This window comes from Prionailurus bengalensis, chromosome D1 (assembly GCF_016509475.1).
Source record: "Prionailurus bengalensis isolate Pbe53 chromosome D1, Fcat_Pben_1.1_paternal_pri, whole genome shotgun sequence".
Classification (NCBI taxonomy): domain Eukaryota; kingdom Metazoa; phylum Chordata; class Mammalia; order Carnivora; family Felidae; genus Prionailurus; species Prionailurus bengalensis.
Window position 1 is genome coordinate 6,872,004 of NC_057346.1, and position 25,307 is coordinate 6,897,310.

At 40.6% G+C, this 25,307-nt stretch overlaps 1 protein-coding gene across 4 annotated transcripts in view; it reads left to right on the forward strand.

Annotated features, from left to right (window-relative positions):
- Positions 1–25,307, forward strand: part of ATM (ATM serine/threonine kinase) — a 130,113-nt gene that overhangs the window by 66,801 nt on the left and 38,005 nt on the right. For 3 of the 4 annotated variants that reach the window (XM_043579252.1, XM_043579250.1, XM_043579251.1), the window contains 11 exons: positions 1,781–1,876; positions 4,075–4,246; positions 7,734–7,875; positions 11,140–11,316; positions 13,220–13,397; positions 15,850–15,937; positions 17,870–18,025; positions 21,186–21,294; positions 23,933–24,021; positions 24,121–24,223; positions 24,924–25,072. In XM_043579252.1, coding sequence (XP_043435187.1) covers positions 1,781–1,876; positions 4,075–4,246; positions 7,734–7,875; positions 11,140–11,316; positions 13,220–13,397; positions 15,850–15,937; positions 17,870–18,025; positions 21,186–21,294; positions 23,933–24,021; positions 24,121–24,223; positions 24,924–25,072 — 1,459 coding nt within the window. The remainder of the gene's footprint in view (positions 1–1,780; positions 1,877–4,074; positions 4,247–7,733; positions 7,876–11,139; positions 11,317–13,219; positions 13,398–15,849; positions 15,938–17,869; positions 18,026–21,185; positions 21,295–23,932; positions 24,022–24,120; positions 24,224–24,923; positions 25,073–25,307) is intronic. The other variant, XM_043579253.1, reaches the window with a different exon arrangement.

Sequence of the window (25,307 nt, forward strand, 5' to 3'; positions counted from 1 at the left end):
ACTGATGTCAACGACCCGGGTTATTTGCACCTATTTCTTTGGGAAAGAGCTTTGTAAACTTTTTTTTTTTTTTTTTGGTAAACTCTTACTCTTTGATTAATTGCCACGGACTTAGTTTAGATTCTGATCCTTTAGTTCAAACCTCTATCATTTTTCTTCTAACTGGGAAAGAGGTCGTTACATGGCCTCCTCCCCTTGAATTACCCTCATTTCATCCATCCCCTGCACCTCAGCCAGGGTGATTTCTCTGAACCCAAACATGATTGCATTATTCTCTTGCTTGAAAAGTTTTAATCACTTCCTGCTGCCTGAGACAGAAATTTGAGTTCCTTAAAGCCAGGCATACAGGCAGTGTGTCTCTGCCTCTTGCTCCAACTCATGTTCATAGAAGAAATGTATCCCACTTACAGCCTCTTAGCCATGTGTGTGCATGTAATTGTGTGCATATGTGTGTGTTTTTCTGTATACACACATATTTGTATATGTGTTTCTACTTTTTTCTCATTTAAGAAAACATTCATTTTTATGTTATTTTGATTTCAGTTTAGGTTACTTTAATATTGTACTTGGAAATTTTCTCTACTTACATTTTGATTTTCATCTTGTACCCATTAATTTCATATTTCCATTGTGATTTTTTTCCCAGTAACTTTAAAAACTAATTTTGGGGGCGCCTGGGTGGCTCAGTCGGTTAAGTGTCCAACTTCGACTCAGGTCACGATCTCACGGTCCGTGAGTTCGAGCCCCGCATCGGGCTCTGGGCTGATGGCTCAGAGCCTGGAGCCTGCTTCCGATTCTGTGTCTCCCTCTCTCTCTGCCCCTCCCCCGTTCATGCTCTGTCTCTCTCTGTCTCAAAAATAAATAAACGTTAGGGGCGCCTGGGTGGCTCGGTCGGTTAAGCGTCTGACTTCAGCTCAGGTCATGATCTCACGGTCCGTGAGTTCGAGCCCCGTGTCGGGCTCTGTGCTGCCAGCTCAGAGCCTGGAGCCTCCTTCAGATTCTGTGTCTCCCTCTCTCTCTGCCCCTCCCCTGTTCATGCTCTGTCTCTCTGTGTCTCAAAAATAAATAAACATTAAAAAAAATTAAAAAAAAAAATAAAAACTAATTTTGATTTTGACCACCTGAGCTCAGAGCTCGTAGCACATTTGTTCTGAGATGTAAAAATGTGTAAAGATGAGAAACTGTATCTTTTGTTCTCGTATGTTTGGGTCATTCATTGGTCTAGACTTCTCTTGTCCAGTAGCTGTTCATAGCTACTTAAATTTCAGTGAATTAAAGTTTAATAAAATTTAAAATTTAGTTTCTTATACTAGCTCATGTCACGTTCTCAGGAGTAAGTGAGCTAGTGGCTGCTGTTGGACAGTACAGATTATGGAACATTTCTGTCATTGCAGAAAGTTCTATTGGATATTGCTGTTCTAGACTAAATGCTAGATGTTGAAGAACAAGACATGCTCCCAAGGTCTCTTTCAGGTTGATGTTGAATGATTTTTGTATTTCTTACTGTGATTTTCCTAAGGTATTGACTTATCTGTGCAACATATGAAGACATTTCTCTTTCTCTCTCTGCCAAATATTGCCAATCATTTTTACATGGTCCTGTTTTATAAGTCGAGATCTATTCACTATATATTTTTTGACCTTCTTATGGTTTTAAAACCTTGTTTAAAAAAAAAAAACTTGATAAAAGTGTTATAGATAATTTGATATATAAGCCTATTGTAAAGAAATGTGTATTCTCCGGTGTAGTTGAAACTAATTTTTTTAAAACTGCTCCTAGAAAACCCACAAGATGGCATAATGGTGAAACTAATCGTCAGCTTGTTGCAGTTATGCAAGATGGCAGTGAGCCACACTGGTGAAAGAGAAGTTTTAGGTAATCTCTGGCTAAATGAATGTGAGTTTTTCTGTTTGAGTGGCCATTCCTGTTTTCACAATCAGTAGAAGTTTGTCATTTGGGTTATTAGGGAAACGTTCGGTGCTAGCTGAGGTATAGTTCTGTCTAGTTCAGATGGCCTGAAGCAGCCCTCCTTTCGTACTTTCCTTAAACATTTATAAAAGTGAAAAGTTAGTGATATACACGTGTGCAAAGCCTTTCTTTTGAAAAGGCCTTGGTTATCTTTAGGAAAGTCTGAAATACCTGTTTGTAGCATTAAGTTGCAAATAAATCAACTTTTGATACATTTTGTAAATATAACTGATTAGTACTTAGTCTTTTTGTAGGACAGAAATAAGATGAGGTTTTGGAGGGCTAGATGAATTAAACTCAGATATTAAAATCACATTCGGGGCATCTGGGTGGCTCAGCTAGTTGAATGTCCTACTTCAGCTCAGGTCATGATGTCGCCATTCATGAGTTTGAGCCCTGTGTCAGGCTCTTTGCTGACAGCTCAGAACCTGAAGCCTACTTCAAATTCTGTGTCTCCCTCTTTCTCTGCCTCTCCCTGTCCCCCACTTACACTGTCTCTCTCCCTCTCAAACATTAAAAAGAACCAAATTAAAACCACATTCAAGTCCTATACTATTTGTAGGGTATCCTATTATAAGATAAATGGCCACCATACATCCTGCCTAGAAGAGGTGTTTAGACTTAGTGATCCCAGGCTGGAAACACTGAATGATTGAAGTCAGCTTGAAGTTGTCATGACAGCCTTGATTCAAATAAGAAAAATGGAGGAATAAGAGGTCCTTCAGATACTATTTCCTTTCAGTGAAGCCTTCCTTCACATCTCAGCAGGAGCCTGTTATCTGGGGCACTTCTTTTTTTTTTTTTTTTTTTTTTTTGTAAACTTTTTATTGAAATATACCTTACATACAGAAAAGTATACAAATGATAAGTATGTAACTCCAAAACTTTTCACAAATGGAACACACCTGTGCTTTTAGCATCCAGACCAGGAAACAGAATCTTATTAACGCCCTAGAAATTTCCTTTGACCAAGGAATTTATACCTTGTCCATGGTGGCACTGTTTCTAGAGACAAACCTGATTTGCTACAGGAGCCCTAAGTGGCTTTCCTGTGTAGCGTAAAATCTTAACATGGTTTTATTAAGTAGCCACAGCTCACATCATACTTAGCGGTGAGAGACTGAAAGCTTTCACCCCCAGATCCGGAAAGAGACAAGGTTGCCCTCTTCACCAGTGCTGTTCCAAGTTGTACTGGAAATTCTAGCCGGAGCAGTGGGACAAGAAGAGAAAAAGCATCCAAATTGGAAAGGGAGAGGTAGAATTGTCTCTATCCACAGATGACATCATTCTGTATCTAGAAAATGCTAGAGAATCTACAAGAAAGCTACTGTAACAGAGCCAACAAATGAATCACAATCGCAGGATATAAGATCCATACACAAGATTGAGTTGTGATTATGTACACCAGCAGTGAACAATCTGAAAAGAAAATTTCATTTCATTTACCATTCTGTTCATAATAGCCTCTAAGAGAATCCGGTACCTGGGGATAAATTTAAAGAAGGAAGTGAAATACTTGTACATGATCTGTTTGTTACAATTGAATTACCAAGGACACCCCACATTGAAGGGGAGAGGAATCAGGCTCCACCTTTGGAAAAGAGAACTATCAAAAAAGTTGTGAACATACTTTAATAAATTCCATCACTCCTGGAAAAGAGCGTGAGGGAGTTCTCTGGCATGCAGAAACTGCTCCCTATCTTCATCTGGGTAGTGATAACACAGGTGGAAAAAAACATGTGTGAATTTTCACTAAAGTAAGTGTTTCAGATTGGTGTGCTTCGTGTGTGTAATACTTAAAATTTTAACAGGCTTAAGTCTGTTGATAACGTTCATACAGTAGCTCTGTTTACACTTTCATTCTTAATTCCTACATTCTGTTAATGACTTCTCTCTCCTGGATATGATTTTATATGGGAAAATACCTTTGCCCACATGGATGTATAAAGGCAGTGATACAATGTATTGCAGCTTCTTTATTCAGTCTTTGGTTAACCACTTAAATCTTGAAGAATGACAAAACATTTTATTTTTGAAGTTAGAAAAGTTGTTTTATGGAAGAACTCTAAGCTACAAGTGTACTGACAAGGAATTTCTCTATACAGAGGCTGTTGGAAGCTGCCTGGGAGAAGTGGGTCCTATAGACTTTTCGACGATAGCTATCCAGCATAGCAGAGATACATCTTCTACCAAGGCCCTGGAGTTCTTTGAAGATAAAGAACTTCAGTGGACCTTCCTAACGCTGACCTACCTGAATAATACGCTAGTAGAAGATTGGTGAGTATTTAATGATACTTTATATCTGATAGCACCTACCTTGTCCTATGTTCAAGGAGAATAATACTTTATATAAAATTTTTTTTTTTTAACGTTTTTATTTTTATTTTTGGGACAGAGAGAGACAGAGCATGAACAGGGGAGGGGCAGAGAGAGAGGGAGACACAGAATCTGAAACAGGCTCCAGGCTCTGAGCCATCAGCCCAGAGCCCGACGCGGGGCTCGAACTCACGGACCGCGAGATCGTGACCTGGCTGAAGTCGGACGCTTAACCGACTGCGCCACCCAGGCGCCCCAAGAATAATACTTTATATAAACAAACATCTCTCCTAACTAAACTTTTCCCCTGTAAGCTGCATATTTTTTTTTTTAAGTTTATTTATTTATTTTGAGAGAGAGCATGTACACATGCTGGGGAGGAGCAGAGAGAGAGAGGGAGAGAGAGAATCCCTGACATGGGGCTCGAACCCACACACCATGAGACCATGACCTGAGCCAAAGTCAAGAGCTGGACGCTCAACCTGCTGAGCCACCCAGGCATCCCATAAACTGCCATACTTGTAATCTCAGGTATTTTAATGAAATTGGTGTATTTTTATTAATTCACATAATCGCTGAAACCCTGCTAGGTGCCAGGCCCTGGATTCACTGGTGAGCACACCAGACTAGGTCCATGTTAAATTCTAGTGAGAGTAGACTAGAGAAACAGTAAGGAAAGTACCACGTGGTTCTGTACAGAACATTAAAATAGAATTGCCAAAGAGGATGCTTGTCAAGATCACAGGTGCTGCTCTCCTCTCATTTAGAGAATTATCCTTTTCCAGTAAGTCCTGGAGCAGAAGCTTCCTAACTCCAACAGTCTTCAGCTTAGACAGAGTTTTCTTTTGCCCATTTATTCATTATGCGAAACAAAAGTGCCACACATATTATCCTGACTACTGCTTTGGTGGCTATGAGTTCACTTTGGCTTTCTTTCTGCACACCCCTGCCCCATTTATGTATCTATTTTTGGTGTATGTGAGCACCTCATCACCACCGTTTTGGGGAGGGTGGGTTCAGAGGAGTTTTGCCCACCACCAGACACCCTTCTAAGGTAATAAGGTGTCTTACCTGTGTTTGCCTACAACTGGCCCACCTCTGATAGAATAAATACCTGGCAGTAATGTAGACACATGACATGTTTTCATTGTTCATTTAATGGGCATGTATCTTTCTCTTTTCTTGTTACAATAAAAATGCTGACAGCATTTCTTTCTCAACATTTTATTTTAAAAATTTTCAAGCCTACATAAAAGTTGAAAGAATTTTACAGCAAATGCCCGTATGCTCACCACCTAGATTCTACCCTTACTGTTTCACTGTGTCTCTGCTTCATCACCTCAAGCCATCCTTCTATCCTTAGTAATCCATCTCATTAGTCAAACTGTATTTCAAAGTGTATATGACATAGTCGTTGAAGATGTTTCCACAGAAAATTGGCAGGCAGCTTTCACTACATGGTAATTTGGAATTGGCTCTTCTGAAAAGGGTGGGCAAAGATATTTAATGTGACTTAAACTGTAAACCATAAGGAACCTCTTTGTGTAAGAGGGAACAAATCATTACGTTTGAGGGCCTCCGGTCTACCAAGGGAATGTTGACCAGAGGATTCTCCCAAGAGCTGGTCCTGGAAGGCTTGTGTGAGAAGTGTCATCCCACTGATCACTGATGGGTGTGAGCGGGAATGAAGTGTAGGTGATAAGGGATGAAACATTCCAGACTGGGAGATAACTCCAGAGCGGGGATTAGCGTGGTGTGTCTGAGGAGCAGAAAGAAGCCTGGTATGGAAGACGATGGTATGTTTGAAATTAAAAAGGTAGGACTAATTCTGATTAAGAAATTTGGATTATATTTGAAACATACATGAAAGCCATAGAGTTTTGAGCAGAGTAGTGTCAGGATGCAGCCTACTGTTTCACTCTGGCTTGTATGTGGCAGATGGCTTGTGGAGGGGAAACGGGAAGCCCAGTTATGGAGCAGCTGGGGTGGTCCAGAGGGGAAATGATGGTGATTCGGGTTAGGGTGGTGGGGACAGAGGGCAGGTGGAACCTTACTGGAGCCAAGGTGTGTTTTTAACGGAGAGCCGGCAGGACTTGCCCGTGAGTCGGGTGTGGAGCAGTGAGGGAGAGGGGATGAAAGGTGAGTCCAGGTTTAGGGTTTGTGCTTCCACATCTTCAATTGAGAAACCCAGGAGGAACAAGCCTTTATTTCAAGGCTCATCGCCAGTTTACAGGGTCAGGCTTTTGATGTTTTGGTCCACTTGTATTTTCAGCTTTCTTGTATCACAGCCCTCCTTTTCCTAATATTTTGCAAAGCAAAGGGACTTTCAGGGTTTTATTACAGGTTTCAGATGCCTTACCTCATGATTCTCAACTAGGTTCTGGTCAGAATACGTGTGTACTTACTGTTTGTTTAAAATTGTTGGAGACTTGGGGCGCCTGGGTGCCTCTGTCAGCTAAATGTTGAGCTTTGACTCAGGTCATGATCTCGTGGTTCGTGAGTTCGGGCCCCGTATCAGGCTCTGTGCTGACAGCTCAGAGCCTGGAGCCTGCTTCAGATTCTGTGTCTCCCTCTCTCTCTGCCCCTCCTCTGCTCACACACACACTCACTCTCTCTCAAAAATAAATAAACATTACAAGAAAATAAATAAAATTGTTCCAGACAATAATTTTATCATTTGAGGGAAAAGCTATTCTTTTTTGCCCAAATTATTTATATCTTTTAGATAAAGCGCTATCAAAGTATTGTTTTCTCAGGTGAATTTGTATTCTGTGGTTCTCATTGCCCATATTTATTAGCCATTGTTATTTCCAAGTATTTCTTTTCCTGAGTACTTTTGATTTATAGCAGTCATAATGTAAACTTTATTGTAGTCATTGAAGGGAATTGCTGCAGTGATTAATAACTCAGGCTTACTGAAGGAATATTAAAAATTCACTGATAATTTTGGCTTTGATGCTGTAGAATTTTATAGATGTAAACTTTCCTTATGTTAAAACTGCCTAACACAGTTGGCTTTTACAGTTTACAGTTGAACAACACAGAATTGAACTCTGCGGATCCACTTCTATGTGGATTTCTTTTGATAAACACAGCCCAGTACTCTAAATATATTTTCTCTTCCTTATGATTTTCTTAAAAACGTCTTTTTCCTAGCTTACTTCTTTGTAGAAATACGGTATATAACACAGAACATATAAAATATATGTTAATTGACTGTTTATGTTATCAGTAAGGCTTCTGGTCAATAGCAGGTTGTTAGTGGTTAAGTGTTGGGGGAGTCAAGATTTTTATGCAAATTTTCGACTGTGGAGGGATCAGCACTCCTAACTCCTGTTTTATTCAAGGGCCAACTGTAATGTAAATTTACTTAAATTTTTTATTCGAGGTTGCTTCATGACCATAGTTGATATAGTGTATAGGCATTTGAATTATATATGTTTTTCAGTGTCAAAGTGCGATCAGCTGCTGTTACCTGTTTGAAAAGCATCTTAGCCACAAAGACTGGACATACTTTCTGGGAGATTTATAAGACGACAACTGATCCCATGCTGATCTATCTACAGCCTTTTAGAACATCGAGAAAAAAGGTCTGTCAAATAGTGAATGTTTATTGAATACACACTGTCTAGAACAGTTGTATGTGCTGTGAGATATGACTGTCAAGTTTCTTAAGTAGCATTATACTAACGTTTAACCTTTCTCATAAGTAATTCCAACTGTACTTCTTGAATCTAGGGGATTTGTTTTTAATTATAGCGGTGTGGAATAGTTGAGAGATAGAAAGCTCAACTTCAGATTGACGCAGGGGATAGGAGGAGTTCTTAGTGATAGGCCTTTTTTCTTAGGAGTAGAAAACCCTTACGTTGATCCCTTGAAAGCCTTTGGTGTTGGGTGTGGTGTGTAGTGTAGGTATTGTGCAACAAGCAACAGTTTATTCCCAAAGGAAGTTAAAATAGCACCATCCTTCGGGATAGAAGGAGCATACTTAAACATCATAAAAGCCATATATGAAAGGCCCACAGCTAATATCATCCTCACTAGGGAAAAACTTTCCCCTCTCTGGGAGAGCTTTCTTCCTGAGATCAGGAACACGACAGGGATGTCCACTCTCACCACTCTTGTTTAACGTAGTGTTGGAAGCCCTAGCATCCGCAGACAACAAAATGAAATAAAAGGCATCCAAACTGGTAAAGAAGAAGTCCAACTTTCACTTTTCACAAATGACATGATTCTCTACATGGAAAACCCAACAGACTCCACCAAAAGTCTGCTAGAACTGATACATAAATTCAGCAAAGTTACAGGGTACAAAATCAATGTACAGAAATTGGTTGCATTTTTATACACCAATAATGAAGCAATGGAAAGAAAAATAAAGAAATGGATCCCATTTACAATTGCACCAAGATCCATAAAATACCTAGGAATAAATCTAACCAAAGATGTAAAACTCTTGTATGCTGAAAACTATAGAAAGCTTATGAAGGAAATTGAAGAAGACACAAATGGAAAAATATTCCACGCTCCTGGATTGGAAGAATAAATATTGTTAAAATGTCAATACTACTCAAAGCAATCTACACATTCAGTGTAATCCTAATCAAAATTGCATCAGCATTCTTCTGAAAGCTAGAAGACACAATCCTAAAATTTGTATGGAGCCACAGAAGACCCCAAATAGCCAAAGTAATACTGAAGAAGAAAACCAAAGCAGGAGGCATCACAATCCCAGACTTTAGCCTCTACTACAAAGCTGTAATCATCAAGACAGTATGGTATTGGCACAAAAACAGACACATAGACCAATGGAATAGAATAGAGAACCCAGAACTGGACCCATAAATGTATGCCCAACAAATCTTTGGCAAAGCAAGAAAGAATATCCAATGAAAAAAAGACAGTCTTTTTAACAAATGGTGCTGGGAGAACTGGACAGCAACATGCAGAAGAATGAAACTAGACCACTTTCTTACACCATTCACAAAAATAAATTCAAAATGGATAGAGGACCTGAATGGGAGACAGGAAACCATCAAAACCCTAGAGGAGAAAACAGGCAACAACCTCTTTGACCTCAGTGCAGCAATTTCTTACTCAACACATCTCCAAAGGCAAGGGAATTAAAAGTGAAAATGAACTATTGGGACCTCATGAAGATAAAAAGCTGCACAGCAAAGGAAACAATCAACAAAACTAAAAGGCAACCAACAGAATGGGAAAAGATATTTGCAAACAACTTACTGGATAAAGGGCTGGTATCCAAAATCTATAAAGAACTCACCAAACTCACACCTGAAAAACAAATAATACAGTGAAGAAATGGGCAGATGACATGAAATAAACACTTTTCTAAAGAGGACATCCAAATGACCAACAGACACATGAAAAGATGCTCAATGTCATTCATCTTCAGGGAAATATAAAGCAAAGCCACACTGAGATATCACCTCACGCCAGTCAGAGTGGCTAAAATGAACAAATCAGGAGACTATAGATGCTGGTGAGGATGTGGAGAAACGGGAACCCTCTTGCACTGTTGGCGGGAATGCATACTGGTGCAGCCGCTCTGGAAAACAGTGTGGAAGTTCCTCAAAAATTAAAAATAGAACTACCCTATGACCCAGGAATAGCACTGCTAGGAATTTACCCAAGGGATGCAGGAGTACTGATGCATAGAGGCACTTGTACCCCAATGTTTATAGCAGCACTTTCAACAATAGCCAAATTATGGAAAGAGCCCAAATGTCCATCAACTGATGAGTGGATAAAGAAGAAGTGGTTTATATGTACAATGGAATACTACTTGGCAATGAGAAAGAGTGAAATCTGGCCATTTGCAACAACGTGGATGGAACTGGAGGGTATTATCCTAAGGGAAATAAGTCAGTCAGAGAAAAGACAGATACCATGTTTTCACTCTTATGTGGATCCTGAGAAACTTAACAGAAGACCATGGGGGAGGGAAAGGGGAAAAAAATTACAGAGAGGGAGGAAAGCAAACCATGAAAGACTCTTAAATACTGAGAACAAACTAAGGGCAGATGTGGGGTGGGGGAGAGGGGAAAGTGGGTGATGGTCATTAAGGAGGGCACCTGTTGGGATGAGCACTGAGTGTTGTATGGAAACCAATTTGACAGTAAATTACATATGTTAAAAAAAAAAAAAAACCAGCACCATCTGTAGTGAAATACAAGATGACCTATAGATTTCTCCTTTGTCCACGGTAATAACCATTGCAAGGTTCTACTGAAAGTAAATACATAAGAACTCTTCCTTCTCTTTTCGTCTAAACTTTCCTCTTTAGTATTTTCTTTTCATAAAGCATCTGGGAAATACACAGTAGAATTTTCACCAAATTAACTTAAGGACATATACCCATTATTGTAATAGTCTTTTTAATAGATCATCAATACAGTTTTGGTCTCAGTGAAGTTACTGGTAATATAAAGTATTAATAAAACCAGTCACCTAAGCTATAAAATACTGTAGTTTTAACATTTTGAGAACTGATTTGGTCTTGAAATCATTTCTGTGTGGTGGACCCTGACTGGTTCTGTCCACAAGACAGGTGCCGCAGAGAGTTTGTGATTCATATAACACACTAGTGAGCTCAGGTTCGAACTCATGCATCCTGCTGTGTAGACCAGTAACTTTTTGGCATACCACTGTGCCATTCATGTAAACATAAATGTATTTTAATTTTAAAATGTACCCATTGCTTCCAGATTTAGTTTTAACTGTAGTTTGGTTTGGAAACAGATTTGTTTATGTCTGGATATTTGTTTTGCATAAGAAAGATAGAATGTATTTCTAATTGCCTTACTTACATGTGTTGACTGTTTTCTTTCTAGTTTTTAGAAGTACCCAGACTGGACAAAGAAAGTCCTTTAGAAGGCCTGGATGATACGAGCCTGTGGACTCCTCAAAGTGGAAATCATGACAGTTGGATAAAGAGGCTGACTTGTGCATTTTTGGATAGTGGAGGCACAAAGAGTGAAATTCTTCAATTATTAAAGCCAATGTGTGAAGTAAGATTAGTTAGTCTGACTTAATTACTCCCTTCCTACCTTTGCCGTTTTTATTTGAGCCTTCTCTTAATAGCTTTCGTGGCTGGTCACGTCCCGTTCGGCTTCTGTGTACACGATACTGGTCTGCAGATCTGTGGTACTCACATCATCTCCATGGAGCGTCATCTCCATGGAGCAGTGCCCGCGCTTGGCTGTTGGGAAGCCATTGCACGGACGTGTTTAAATATTTAGCTATAACTTGGTGCAATCGGTTTCTCCTGTGGGCTAGCTACCTCCTAGATGAGCTCTAAAGGGTGCCACTAATGATAGTTAAAATACGGATGGTTGTAAATTATTTATGTGAACCAAAAGTCTCCTGCTTTTTTGTTAGTTTACTTTTTTTTTAAAAAGGTGTTTGTGATTCTCTTTCCCTGGTATATACTTTCTTGAGTGAGAAAAAGAACTAGGGTAGCAGTTAGCATTGCTCTTTTATTTTTGAAGGTACAGTACAGTTTATTTCAATAGAGAGTAAAGGTACATACCCAATTAAACACGAACTTTGTGTGCTTTTATCAAGTGTGCCAAACAGTACAATATCATGCTCTAAGGCTTCAAAAGCTGCATGATTCAATAGCAGTGTGAAAACAGAGTATCTGACTGGTTCAGACATCTGCCAGTTCAAAGTACTGATAGAGAAATGAGTATTTTGGTAAAGTGCCCTGATTGAAAGCAATTTAAAAAACGGTCCTTACTTCTACAGAAAAACTGTTGGCAGTGAATAAATTCTCACACTCTCTGCATTACTACGTAGCATTTGTGCTACGTCAGCATGGTGATAACCCTGGACACACACACACACACACATCGCATTTCCCATTAGTGAACATACCTGAGATTTTTTATAAAGTCCTGACTTTGGGTCACAAGATAAAATATTCCAAATATACATAGAGACAACACCCCAGCTCCAAATTCCTTAAATTCTTTATTTCTAAAACTGCCATTTTGATTTGTCTTTAGTCTAAAAGGAAAAGATAAAGTGTGCATTTGGTAATCTATCATTTGTTTTGTGTGTGTAGTATGTGATGAATAATGAAGAGAGTGCCTTGACAAATACAAGGTTGTATGCTGTTTCAGTGTACCACGGGTATTAAAGTACTTATCTGTACTTTGGAGTAGATCACAAACAAGTACCCACATCATATACCCATAAATTGGAGTTTCTTAAAATAATAAACATTTTAACATGACTGTTGTAGCTTTTCACTGAGTGTAGAAAATGTACAAACATAGCTTTCCAGCTTTTTTCTTTAACTTCAATCCCCATTTTCCTTTATAACAAATTAGAAAGCTGCTTTATTTTTTCTAATTTTTTTAATGTTGACTTATTTTTAAGAGAGAGAGAGTGAGAGGGAAAGGGCAGAGAGAGAGGGAGACACAGAATCTGAAGCAGGCTCCAGGCTCTGAGCTGTCAGCATAGAGCCCAATGTGGGGCTCGAACTCACGAACCATGAAATCATGGCCTGAGCCAAAGTCGGACACTTAACCGACTGAGCTCTCCAGGTTCCCTGAAAGCTGCTTGTTATTAGTAACACTTGTCAACAGTGAAATTTTATTTGCTGTAGTGACGTAATAATTTCACTTGTAAACAGTATCCTGTTTCATTGCATGCAGGTGGCCCAGGTCGGAAATGAACAGTTGTCATGTAATTGGCACATGTTTGACATAGATACTCTAGATTAGTTTGATTTGTTTAAGCACTGCCTGATACATGTATTTTGGTTGTGTTTTAGAGGTACGTTGAGTTCATGGCAGATTGATCTATCTTTTTTTTTTTTAAGTCTAATAGGCCAGTAACGGATTGAAAATTTTAAGTACATTATTTTCACTCAAACTCTTGATTTGATATGCTTGTATATTTTAGGTGAAAACTGACTTTTGTCAGACTGTGCTTCCATACTTGATTCATGATATTTTACTCCAAGATACAAATGAATCATGGAGAACTCTGCTGTCTACACACATTCAGGGATTTTTCACTAACTGTTTCAGACACTCCTCACAAACGAGCCGATCCACAACCCCTGCAAATTTGGATTCAGGTATTCTGTTCAATTTCTAGCATTTATACTTTAACTTCTCAGTTCTAGAGAAAGGTGGATTTGTTTGAATCCCTTCAGGATGCTTTATTGGCTTAATTCCATAGCATCTAAATAACTATTTCCTCATCTGTAGAATGGAGATGAAGGTTGTAGCCAGTTTTCAATGAGATAACATATAAAGCACCTGGGATAACACTTGATGCACAGTACTCCCTCAGGAAGTTGTGGCTTTTAATAAGGGAGCAACTAACTGAGCATTCGGTGTGTGTCAGGCACTAGGCTTGGCACAGACACCAGCCACACGGAGAAGACGCCCTACAGTCTAGCAGTGGAAAAAGCAGGCTAATAAATGCAAGCAAATGTTAGGAGTACCATGTTGGAAAGATGATGAAATGTTCATGCTAAAGCTCTCGCCCCGACTCATTTGTTTGAAAACAACCCTTTTTATTACCAAATATTTATTGTGGAAAATAGAAATGAGCAGAAATTAAAAAATCAAGTTGCCCATAATTCCATGGTCAAGGGTAACAACCATTCACATGTGGTACATATCCTTGGAGTTTTTGTAAACAAAAATTAGATTATACTTCATTTGATCACATAACCTCCTTTCTTTTCATGCTTTATAATAAGTGTTTCCCATGGTAAGAGCTTATAGTGGGAGAAATTCCACCGGGAACAGGAGCACTGTATTATGGGGGTATATAATACATATATATATATATATATATATATATATATATATATATATATGCGCATAGTTGAGGGCTGCTTCTGGGTCAGGTTTTCAAACCTAAGATTAAATAAAGGCAAAACAAATCACAAATCTGTAATGGTAACTTATTGTCTTTAACATGTGTCATTAACGTATTTTATGTGCAAACACAAAACCAGGTGCAAATTCACTTGGTGTGCTGGAGACCAGTGCAGTTCTAAGAGAAGGACCGATTTACGTGCTGTTTTGCTGCAACTGACTTGCTCTTCCCAGTCTTGATTCGGTTCTAGTCACTTTGGCAGAAGCTGTGACTTGTCCCACTCGTTTCTTTCTTTACTGCTAAAACCTTCGACACGACTGAGGTGTCACTTAGGCTTATGTTTCACCCCACCATGTGAAATACTCTAATTATAAACCTAGTCCTGGGAGCTCACTCTGTGGTCTGAGTAGATTATACATTGTCATGTAAATGACCCAAAACATGCTTACATGAATTGTCTTCAGATTATTGGAATGAAATTCATGAAATCTCGTAGAGACTTTGCAAACTAAACTATGTCTCCTGTCCTTAATTTGGGAAATATGGTGTAAGTGATTCAATTACCAGTAAGCGTTTAAACTTTAAATGTTAAAAAAGTTTAAAGTTCTGTTAAAGACGATTTTATTACCAACTTTAATGTAATCATTGCTTGTGATGACCTGGCAGTTCATTATCATGAACATGATAATTGTTTTCATATTTATCCTATATACATACATGTGTATATATGTATATGTGTCCTATCACCATTCGTTGGTAGAAATCTGCCCATTTTATTTTATCTCTGTGTAAAGTGCCAGTATCTGTGACTATAAATGAAAATTTAAATTTCACCTGTAGAAATCTGTTGTTTACAAGGAAAGTAAATACACATTTCCATCAGATCTGATGTCTGTAAGTCTCCCTGACCTCACTTGATTGTGTCCCATGCACCTTGGACTCACTTCTCCAGAGTAAACTTGCCATCTTCCTCCTATCCCCTCCCCTCGGCCTCTCCGACCATGCACCTCGTCAGTGAAGGGCACCCACTTAGACCTCTCTCATGTTTACCTGACTGCCAGGTCCTGCCACTTCTGTGTTATAAATCCTGCAGTCCCTCTGTTTGTGTCTGCCCCCAGCATCCTTGCTGCTATCAGCACAACTGAAATTCTTACAGTGAGTTCCTGTTGCAGCCGCCGTAGGTGGTTGTTTCTGTTGCCTGGGACACTGTCTGCCACTCTTCCATCGGATACCCCTTTCTCTGTGAACCTTTCCTTGTTTAGGTTCCATCCTTTGTGCCTGTCCACTCTCCACTTCCCTGTCACATCCTCATCACACAGAGGTGAGACTCTCAGGCAAGCCAGTGACTTCTGTGTGCACAAAAACAGTCTCTCTTATTCAGAGTTGTATCCCAACTGCCCAGTACATAAAAGATCCTCGGTAAGTATTTACTGAGCCAGTGAATTAGCCCCCTTCAGAAATAAAATATAAAGTGTAATTAAATTCTCAGTTTTATTAATAAGCACAGTTTCTTGTAAAAGTAAGAAATGCCATTAAGTTCTTATCGATTCATACTTATTAAGAACCAGTTTTGTGCCAGGTGACTGCCCACCAGAAGCTTAGAGTGTAGAGGGAGACAGACGCATGCCCAGAAGGAAGGATGCCCTTAAGCTTAAGCAAGTCTGCCCAGACTAAGGGGAGCTGTCTTTCTTTGTCAGACTCAGAGCACTTTTTCCGATGCTGTGTGGATAAAAAGTCCCAGAGGACCATGCTTGCTGTTGTGGACTACATGAGGAGACAAAGGAGGTAATGGAGTGAACATGGCTTTTGGGGTTTGGGGACTTAGAAGGGTCACTTGTTACTGCCGGCTGCATTGTCCCGTTCTCTGAGGTGGTGCTCTTTCCAAGGTGCTGTATGTACTTTGTGTGATGCTTCTGTCTTCTTGAAATAACCCATATTCAGGTGGCACTTTGGTTAAATCAGCGCTGGGAACTTCATGAAAGTTTCTTGGCTGTGCATTGTGGTCCTCAAAATGTACGGTTCCGTGGAGTAAGACTGTGCCAGGGAAGTGTTTGTTTCCTTGATTGTGAGAACTCGTTGTACAGGGTAGTGTCTTGTTCCTGTTACTCGTCAGGAGGTTTTTGCCCCTGAGGGCAGACACTGCTAGAGAGGTCTCATTGATCTCTACTGCTCCGGAGTAGAGAATTCTGAAGAAACAATGTAGCAGGCCTGCAGCTTGGATAGGTAGGAAGTGGCGTCTTATGTGCGTGTATGCTGGTGGCGGCAGTGGTTGACGAAGGGTGGGAAGGGGAATAGGGGAGGAGTGCAAAATCCCTAAATGCCTTTACGTTTTCAAATGAATTCCTCTTTGTCCCCCGCATACCATCCCGCACCACTCTTAGAAATGTTAGAGTTTCAGTATGTTTCCAACATGTTACCGACACGCTATATTGTCGCGTAGAGATCCTTTCCCGAGAAAGCCCATAAAAAGCTGTAGCTGTAGCCAGAAGCATGTTATTTCTTGGGGCTGGGAGTCCGTTTCACCTCTGAATCGTTCAGTGCAGATTCGTCATCAAGGTAGAGTGGTGTTGACATTCCAGTCCTTGGAGAAGATAAACATTCTTCACATTTAGTTTTCATTCTGAATAGGCCGTATGGAAGATTCCTTGAGAGAATATGAACAGAACAAAGGAATGTAAAGGACCTCAATTTATGTCCGATTCTGGTGCTTAGAAGCTTTGTGATCTCTGAACTTCAGGTTCCTCAGCCACAGGGTTTTTTTGTTTTGTGGTGGTTTTGTTTTTTATTTTAGAGAGAGAGCACATGCAATTGGGGGAGGGGCACAGGTGGGGAGAGAGAGGGCAAGTGGGAGCAGGGGAGGGGCAGAGAGAGAGGGAGAGAGAAAATCCCAAGCAGGCTCCCCGCTCAACCGACTGAGCCACCCAGGCGCCCCTCCGTAGCTACAGTTAAGCGTCAGCTCTGTGATAGGCACTGTATTCATCAGCCTGATACGTGTTATTTAATCATTGCAAATTCCGTGGAAGATGGCTATTGTTCCCCGGTTTTACAAATGAGAAAATTAAACCTTCAGAATCGAAGTTGTTGAAGGTGATACATCTTGTAGTGGGGGGTCCAACTGGACTTGAACCAGGCCATATGCTGGTCTAAAACCAGTGTTGTTACCCACTACCTTGTCGCATTTCATTTATAATGCTGGTTTTAAGAGAGATAGATGATCCCTTCCGATTGTGACCCACTGTTACCCCCAGAAGGTTTTTATTAAGTAACTTAGGCGAAAAAACAAAGAGAAAACAGACTGCATTAGGAAAGACATGTACTTGTGTTTTGAAGAAACAGTTTTTCCATTAAATTGGCCACTTCTTAAAAAAGTTTTCTCTAGGTGTTACTGGGTATTCTGTGTAGCCTACCCTTAGCCTGGAGTCCATAGACCCCTTGATGGAGGGTAAGTGTGAACCCCAAATTTGTATGAGCTCTGATGATCCATGGCTTTCCTCAGATTCCGTACGGGGTTTGTGATCCGAAAGGGGTCAGATAGGGCTCTTCAGCCGTAGTATGTTAACATGTTTACAGCTGTATGTTGGGGACATGCGGTTTTTGGCTATTTGAATCTAATTTTCTTTTTAACGCTTGCTACCGTTGTGTTCTATATCAGCATACTCTTCTTTTGATATTGAAGTTAAAGAAATGGACATGACTTGATGTTAAGTTTTTCCTTAGACCTTCCTTAGGAACGGTTTTTGATGATGCTTTCTGGCTGGAGTTGAATTACCTGGAGGTTGCTAAGGTGGCTCAGTCTTGTGCTGCTCACTTTACAGCATTGCTCTATGCGGAAATTTATGCAGATAAGAAGAGCACAGATGACCAGGAGAAAAGGTAATGGAATTTAGACACTTGGTTTTTTAAATCAGTGTTGACATTGTTTCAGTAAAGGTATGTATTTTATTTTGCTCCCATTCCCCCATTTAAAAGACATTTTAGATAGAAGTTTTCTATTAAAGTGAAATAATATTTTAAAAGATATAAATAATTCTGCTCTGAAATAAAACACAGATGTTTATTCCTTAAGAATTGTAGAAATTCTACATAGCAAACTCCTTATTCATCTCTCTTTTCCCCCTAGCGGTAGCTTTGGGAATTTAATAGAAGTGATCAATAAATGGTTTTCAGATGATTGAGTGATTGCTTGATTTCAGCGAAATTACTTTTACCACTAATCCCCCAGCTTGTCCAAGGTCCATTTTCCTTGTTTATTATAAAGTAATGTAGTGATTTCTTTCTGTGACTCAATTACTTTCATTACTTTGCTATCTACCTGTATTTCTACCAACTTAATTAACTTGTCCTCTGAGTTAGAATTCTAATAGGAGTTGAATAGGTGTTGTCCTAGATCTTAGTGAAAAACAAGAAAGCAAGGAGGTTAAAGAGTAGAGAATGCACACTGTATTATTCCAGCTGCACTCCTGAGATCTTACTCATTTGAAGTAGCCTAGTGTTTATTTTTCTTCTTAGCCTCATTTTCCCACCACAGAATCACTCCTCTTACAGAATTGCAATGGCAAAGATATAATATGTTGCTATATTTCTCATGCTTGAACGATTTCTACCTTGGACTGTCCTTAAGCTGGAAACAGTGTGGTTTTTAGACTGTGGAAAACCAGGAGCCAGAATTCAGATCCTCGTCCAAACATAAATAAATGAGTTACTTGGACTGATTTCTTAAGTCTCTGGTTTGGTATTTAATTTCTCCTTTTCAAATGAAAACAAAAATCTATGATATGTAGATACTATGTATAATATGTAATTGGTTCATCATCACTATAGACTGTATGAAGACAGTTATGTTCGTTAAATATGTTATGAGTAAGAAATGGATCATTGCCCATTCTTGGAGACTTAACATTTGAGTCAGGGTCTACATACTTGGCAGTAGTAATTATGATCTGAATGTGTTTCAGTATCTTGGTTTCATTGTATGTTTCTTTCTAATTAGTATTTCTTCTAATTAGTATTTCTTTGTAACCGGGAGTGAATACACTTGTCTAGTAGTATAATGTTTATTTATTTTTGAGAGACAGAGCATGAGTGGGGGAGGGGCTGAGAGGGAGAGGGAGACACAGAATCCGAAGCAGGCTCCGGGCTCTGAGCCGTCAGCACACAACCTGACGTGGGGCTCCAACTCAACAACTGTGAGATCATGACCTGAGCCGAAGTCGGATGCTTAACAGACTGAGCCACCCAGGCACCACTCGTCTATGAGTGTAAATAAAATCACCTTAATTTGTAGATAGGTGATTGGATAGAATTTGGGAAACTTTTGCAGAATTGTTTAACAAGCAGGAGGCCCAGATTTTGATTTGGTTAACTTTAGGAACAAGTCCTTGACAGAGAAGGCTTGCAATTTGCTTTAACAGTTTGGTTTTGATTTTCGATTTTTTCCCCAAGTGCCTGATGGGACAGGAAGGGCAGACAGAGGGATGAGCTTGACGGAGGGTAGGGAACGCTGGTTTTCTTCAGTGACTCAGTCAGGTACCATAAAGTTTTGTTAACTTGCTCCTGAGAACATACGAGATTTCAAAGCTAGTGTCCATAATTTTTCAGAAAGAAGTGTAAAACTCCCTCAAACAGATTTAGGCCAAAGGTGTTCATTCGCGACCTTGGTTATGGGAGTGTCACTGGTATTTGAGGCAGCGTCTGCCAGGTCCTGGCGGCTCTGTTTTTCCTGGATTAATTACAGCCTTAGACGGACAAAGTTAACAACCTCTAGTACTGTCTCCCCTGCTCTCCAAATTTCTCTTCTGAAAACTGTCTTCTGCATGACCTGCCAATAAGGAAAATAGATGTAATAGCTACACATAAATTGGACGTTGTCGCTACTCTTCTGTCAGGCAGCAGTCTCCTCTGTCCCATCCCTCTGTCTTCCCTCCAGGAGGTGAACATGAGCTCGTGTTTTGTGTTCATTCTTATAGGTGCTGTTTTTATCCTAGGAGTATGAATACATAAATATAGTTTAGTTTTCCTCATTTTTGAGCTTCACGACAAATTACGTGTGTGCTTTTCTAGAACTTGTTTCTCCGTTCGGTATCTTTGTAAGATTTATCTATGTCGTGTGTTGCTGTGGTCAGTACTTTGTCACTGCCACTGCGTGTCCCAGCGGGGGGGGCGGTGCACCACGATTCGTTTCCTCCTTCCCCGGTTCAGGATCTGTGTCTAAGGGGAAAACTACTGGGCTGCAGGGGATGCAGAAGTTCAGCCTTGCCAAGATAGTGCCAGATTGTTTCTGAAAGTGGTCACAGCCCTTTGCATACTTGTCAGAAATGGAGTTATGGGAGTGGATCCGTAGAAAGCCTTACGTTTGAAGGAGGGAGCCAAACAGGAATCGATTGATAAGTAATAACAGAGGCACTCCCACTTGGGTTACTATTGATTTTATACACGGGATAATTATTGTCACCAACTTTATAGCTGACACGACTTGGGAGTTGAAATTATCTGATGGGACTGAATATCCTGTATGTACGTGCAGGGCTGAAAGCTGAGGCCTTGGGGTGCCCAGATCTGTGCCTCCATCCTGTCACTTAGTGGTTTTATAACCTTGGGTGGGTGGATCCCACCCATGCCCCTCTTTGTGAACACTTAGTATTATCACACTTGCTAATTTTTACCGATTTATCACTTGTTATGTGGTGTCTCGGTGTGGTCTTGTGTGCCCGTGATTATTAATGAGGTTGAACTTCGGGTAAAACCCCTGACAAAACATTAGAAGTTGGAGACCATTTATTTTTAAACAGGCCTGGCCCTATAAATAAGCACAATTTGACATATGGCCTTCCTGTCTATGAGATTGTCATTAATATTTGATAATCATGAGAAGAATTAATATTCACAATTTTTTTCCATTCTAGGTGTGAGTCGTATTACATTTTAAAGTATAAATGGTTCATTATGTTTTATCTGTCACCTTGGTTAGTTTTTCTCATTCAAGGCTATAGTGTGTGTGTTAGTAAGCTTCACAATAGTATATTTTCATTAAAAGATGTGCTCTTGTGACAAACAGAAGCCTTATGTTTGAAGAAGCAAGCCAGAATACAACGATTTCTAGTTTGAGTGAAAAAAGTAAAGAAGAAACTGGAATAAGTTTACAGGTAAATATTACAGAGACCTTATTATTTGTGATACTGTTTATTTTGTATTATTATTTTATTATAGAGATGCTAGAGACATCATTTGATTTTCAGACTGACGTTACTGTTTGGGCTGAGTGCCCTGTACGTAAGCTCACGGTCTGAACGTTAGGCCTCGGGGTAGACAGAGTTGAGTTCTAATCCTGACTCTGCCACTTGTAGAATCTTGTGCAGATTACTCCCCCTTTCCAACCTTGAGTTCCTTCATCTGACACTTGGAAGTAAAACCACCTATCTCATACAGCACATTTATACCACAGATTTTTCTGCCACAGTAGCCTGTTTTTTTTCTTTATAGAATTTAACATCTGTAATCATATATTCATTTGTTTACTTGTTTACTGTATGTCACATCGCAGGGCTGATTCCTTCTATAAAGTTTTTTTTAATGTTTATGTATTTAGAGAAAGAGAGAGAATCCCAAACAGGCTCCACACCGTCAGCACAGAGCCCAACATAGGGCTCGATCCCATGAACTATGAGGTCGTGACCTGAGCTGAAACAAAGAGTTGGACACTTAACCGACTGAGCCCCCCAGGAACCCCTTCTATAAATCTCTTCATGCCTACTCCTAAGTTGGCCATTCTCACTGAATTTCTTTGGTCGGCTCAGTCCTCTGAAATGGCCGTTTCTACCTCTCCACTTTGTCTCTTCCCTTTTGCTTGTAGCTTGCCTCCTGCTTCTCGAAGAAAACCGGGGAGGTAGAGAGGAAGTCCCAGCACATCTCCGCATCAAACACGAAATCCCCCTGCATCGCTCAGTGTAACCTTTCCTGTTGTTAAAGTGGAGAAACACTTTCTCCTTCTAGTCAACACAGTCCTTCCTGTGCTTCGTTGTTTATGAGTTCTTTCTCAGAACAGTTACTCTTCACTGTGCTCTGCTCCCTCTGGAGGTGTCCAGATGTTGTCACACTTCTGTTCAAGTCATTCTCCTGCACGGGCGCGTGGCTGGCTCAGTTGGTAGAGCTCGTGACTGTTGATCTCAGGGTCGTGGGATCAGGCCCCACTTTGGGCATGGAGCCTACTTAAAAATAAAGTCATTTCCGGGGTGCCTGGTTGGCTCAATTGGTTAAGTGTCCGACTTCGGCTCAGATCAGGAGCTCGCAGTCTGTGGATTCGAGCCCTGCGTTGGGTTCTCTGCTGACAGCTCAAAGCCTGGAGCCTCCTTTGGATTCTGTGTCTCCCTGTCTGCCCCTGCCCAGCTCACTCTCTGTCTCTCTCTGTCTCTGTGTCTCTCTGTCTCTCTCTCTCTCTCTCTCTCTCTCAAAAATAAATATTAAAAAAAAAAAAATAAGTCATTTCTCTCTTCTGTCACCCTTTCTGGCCTCCTTTTCCTTAACAGCTGGACTTGTGAAAGACTAGCCTCCTCCCAGAAGCAGCACTTGCTCGTGGGCCCTGTGAACTTTGTGTTACTAGCATGGGGGTCGCCTTCCTTTCAGCATCTTCTCTGATGTTTCACTAACCCTTAGCACCATTAGCCTCTCCTGGCGTCTTGTATGTTCTCTACTGTTGATCCCATTCTCCTTTCTCTTTTCCATTTGTGCTTTTTTATATTTTACCCTCTTTTGCTGAGTTTTTGCAGTATTTTCTGTGCTAGGCTGGCTACTGCGCTAAGCTGGGTACTGAGCATTCCAGCACCAAGGGCTCAATTTCACGTTCATGAATAGAAACAGTTTCATTAGAATTCAAACTGCAGGGGCGCCTGGGAGGCTCAGTCGGTTGAGTGTCCGACTTCAGCTCAGGTAATGTTCTTACAGTTCGTGGGTTTGAGCCCTGCGTTGGGCTCTGTGTTGATGGCTCAGAGCCTGGAGCCTGCTTTGGATTCTGTCTCCCCCTCTCTCTCTGCCCATCCCCAACTCACACTTGTGCTATCAAGAATAAATAAACATTAACAAAAAAAAAAAGAATCAGAATTACAGACTTATGCCAGTATCCGTGAAGTTGTATTTAGTAAATATTTCCCAGAGCAAGCACCATTAAGCAGTAAAATTGCTTGAATGGTTTTCTGTGCAGACGTTTCTAGCTTTTCCAGTCTTCTGTTGTCTTTCTGTTTTCATTTTTATTTTACTGAGATGGTTTTAAACAGAATCCATTCTGTGTACATTTTACAACAAAGATTGGAGTCATCAGGCTGCTTCTTTATCCTTACTTTGTTTTACCAATTGTAACATAATTCAGTTTCGAGTTTTCTTTGAAAGAAAAGTTCATGACCTTTATTTTTACTACGTTCAGTTTCCAAGAGTCAGACTTTGCAGATGTCATTTTCCTGTGTCCATTTTTAGCTGTTGATAGGATTCTTTGTTTTTGTTTTAATGATTACTTATGCATGTGTTTGAAAGCCTGATAAATTGAGGTTGATTTCTTATTTAATGCATGAAATTGTGAGCACTTCTTTTCAGGGAGTCATTCTGTTGTCTGGGATCATTTTGTTGTGTTGCCGATTCACATCTTTGGTATACATTTCCATATCACTATCTTTTACGTTTATGACAATAATGTGTAGTTGGGAGACATGTTGGTAATGATATAATTTCCAATTTGTTGAATTCATAAAGTGGTATTTTTCCCATCTCCAATTTTTGTTGCTGCCCTGTTTTTAGGATCTGCTCTTAGAAATCTATAGAAGTATCGGAGAGCCAGATAGCCTGTACGGCTGTGGTGGGGGGAAGATGCTGCAGCCCCTTACCAGGTAAAACCCATGCTTCTGGATGGCGGGATGGTAATTCTGTCTGTGAAGGAGCCACACGCAGGTAGAACTCAGAGGTACCTTGGGAATCTGTAATTACAGGCTGCGAACGTACGAGCATGAAGCCATGTGGGGGAAAGCCCTGGTGACATATGACCTTGAGACGGCAATCTCCTCATCCACCCGCCAGGCAGGAATCATCCAGGTGAGTTCTCTTCTGCTCTGGTGAAGTCCCGTGTCACGTGAGGGGATTTCAGTACATGGGTGGCGTCTTCAGTCGGCCACGTAAACTCTGGACACGGGCATTGGGGTCAAAACCCAGAGGGTCACTGACCTGAAAGGTGGTGTGGGTTTGTTGATCACAGTCTCGTTAGCCAGCAGAAGACATTTCTTGCCAGCACGCAGTGTGGCAGGTCATGGATTACACCCTTTCCGTGGAAAGCCTCACGTAAACTCTTGCTCGTAGTCTGTATGTCAGGTGGTCCGGAGGCTGTCATCTGTGCTGCTGGCTGGCGCCCCTCAGCCGGGCTTCAGTCTGTCTTTATGTTTCGGGGAGAGCAAACGAAATGGTACTTGGGGATTTTCAGTGATGGTGTTGTGAAAGTTACTTCTCATGTTTTGTTGTTTTTTAATGTTTATTTTAGAGAGAGAGAGAGAGAGAGAGAGAGAGCAAGCATGGGAGGGGGCAGAGAGAGAGGGAGACAGAGGATCTGAAGCAGGCTCCTGAGGATGGAGAGTTCACTGCCGGGCTTGAACTCACAAGTCATGAGATCATGACCTGAGCTGAAGCTGGTTGCTGAACCGACTGAGCCCCCCAGGCGCCCCTACTTTTCATGTTTGGCCGTTATTTTTTTCGCTAGTTTTGTTATCTTTGACTACTTTTTTTTTTTTAAACTCCTGCTTAGGCCCTGCAGAATTTGGGACTCTGCCATATCCTTTCCGTCTATTTAAAAGGATTAGACCTTGAAAATAAAGAGTGGTGTGCAGAGCTGCAGGAGCTCTGTTACCAAGCAGCATGGAGGAATATGCAGTGGGACCACTGTGTTTCTGCCAAGTAAGAGCTTGGACATTTTCTTCTGGTTGTAACCGATGAGCTGTTTTTATTCTTTTTTAAGTTTATATATTTATTTTGAGTGAGAGAAAGGGAAAGAGAGAGCGTGCATAAGCAGGGGAGGGGCAGAGAGACAAGGAAAAGGAAAGAGAATCCTAAGCAGGCTTCGTGCTGACAGTACAGAGCCTGACGCAGGGCTCGAACTCATGAACCGTGAGACTGTGACCTGACTCAAAAT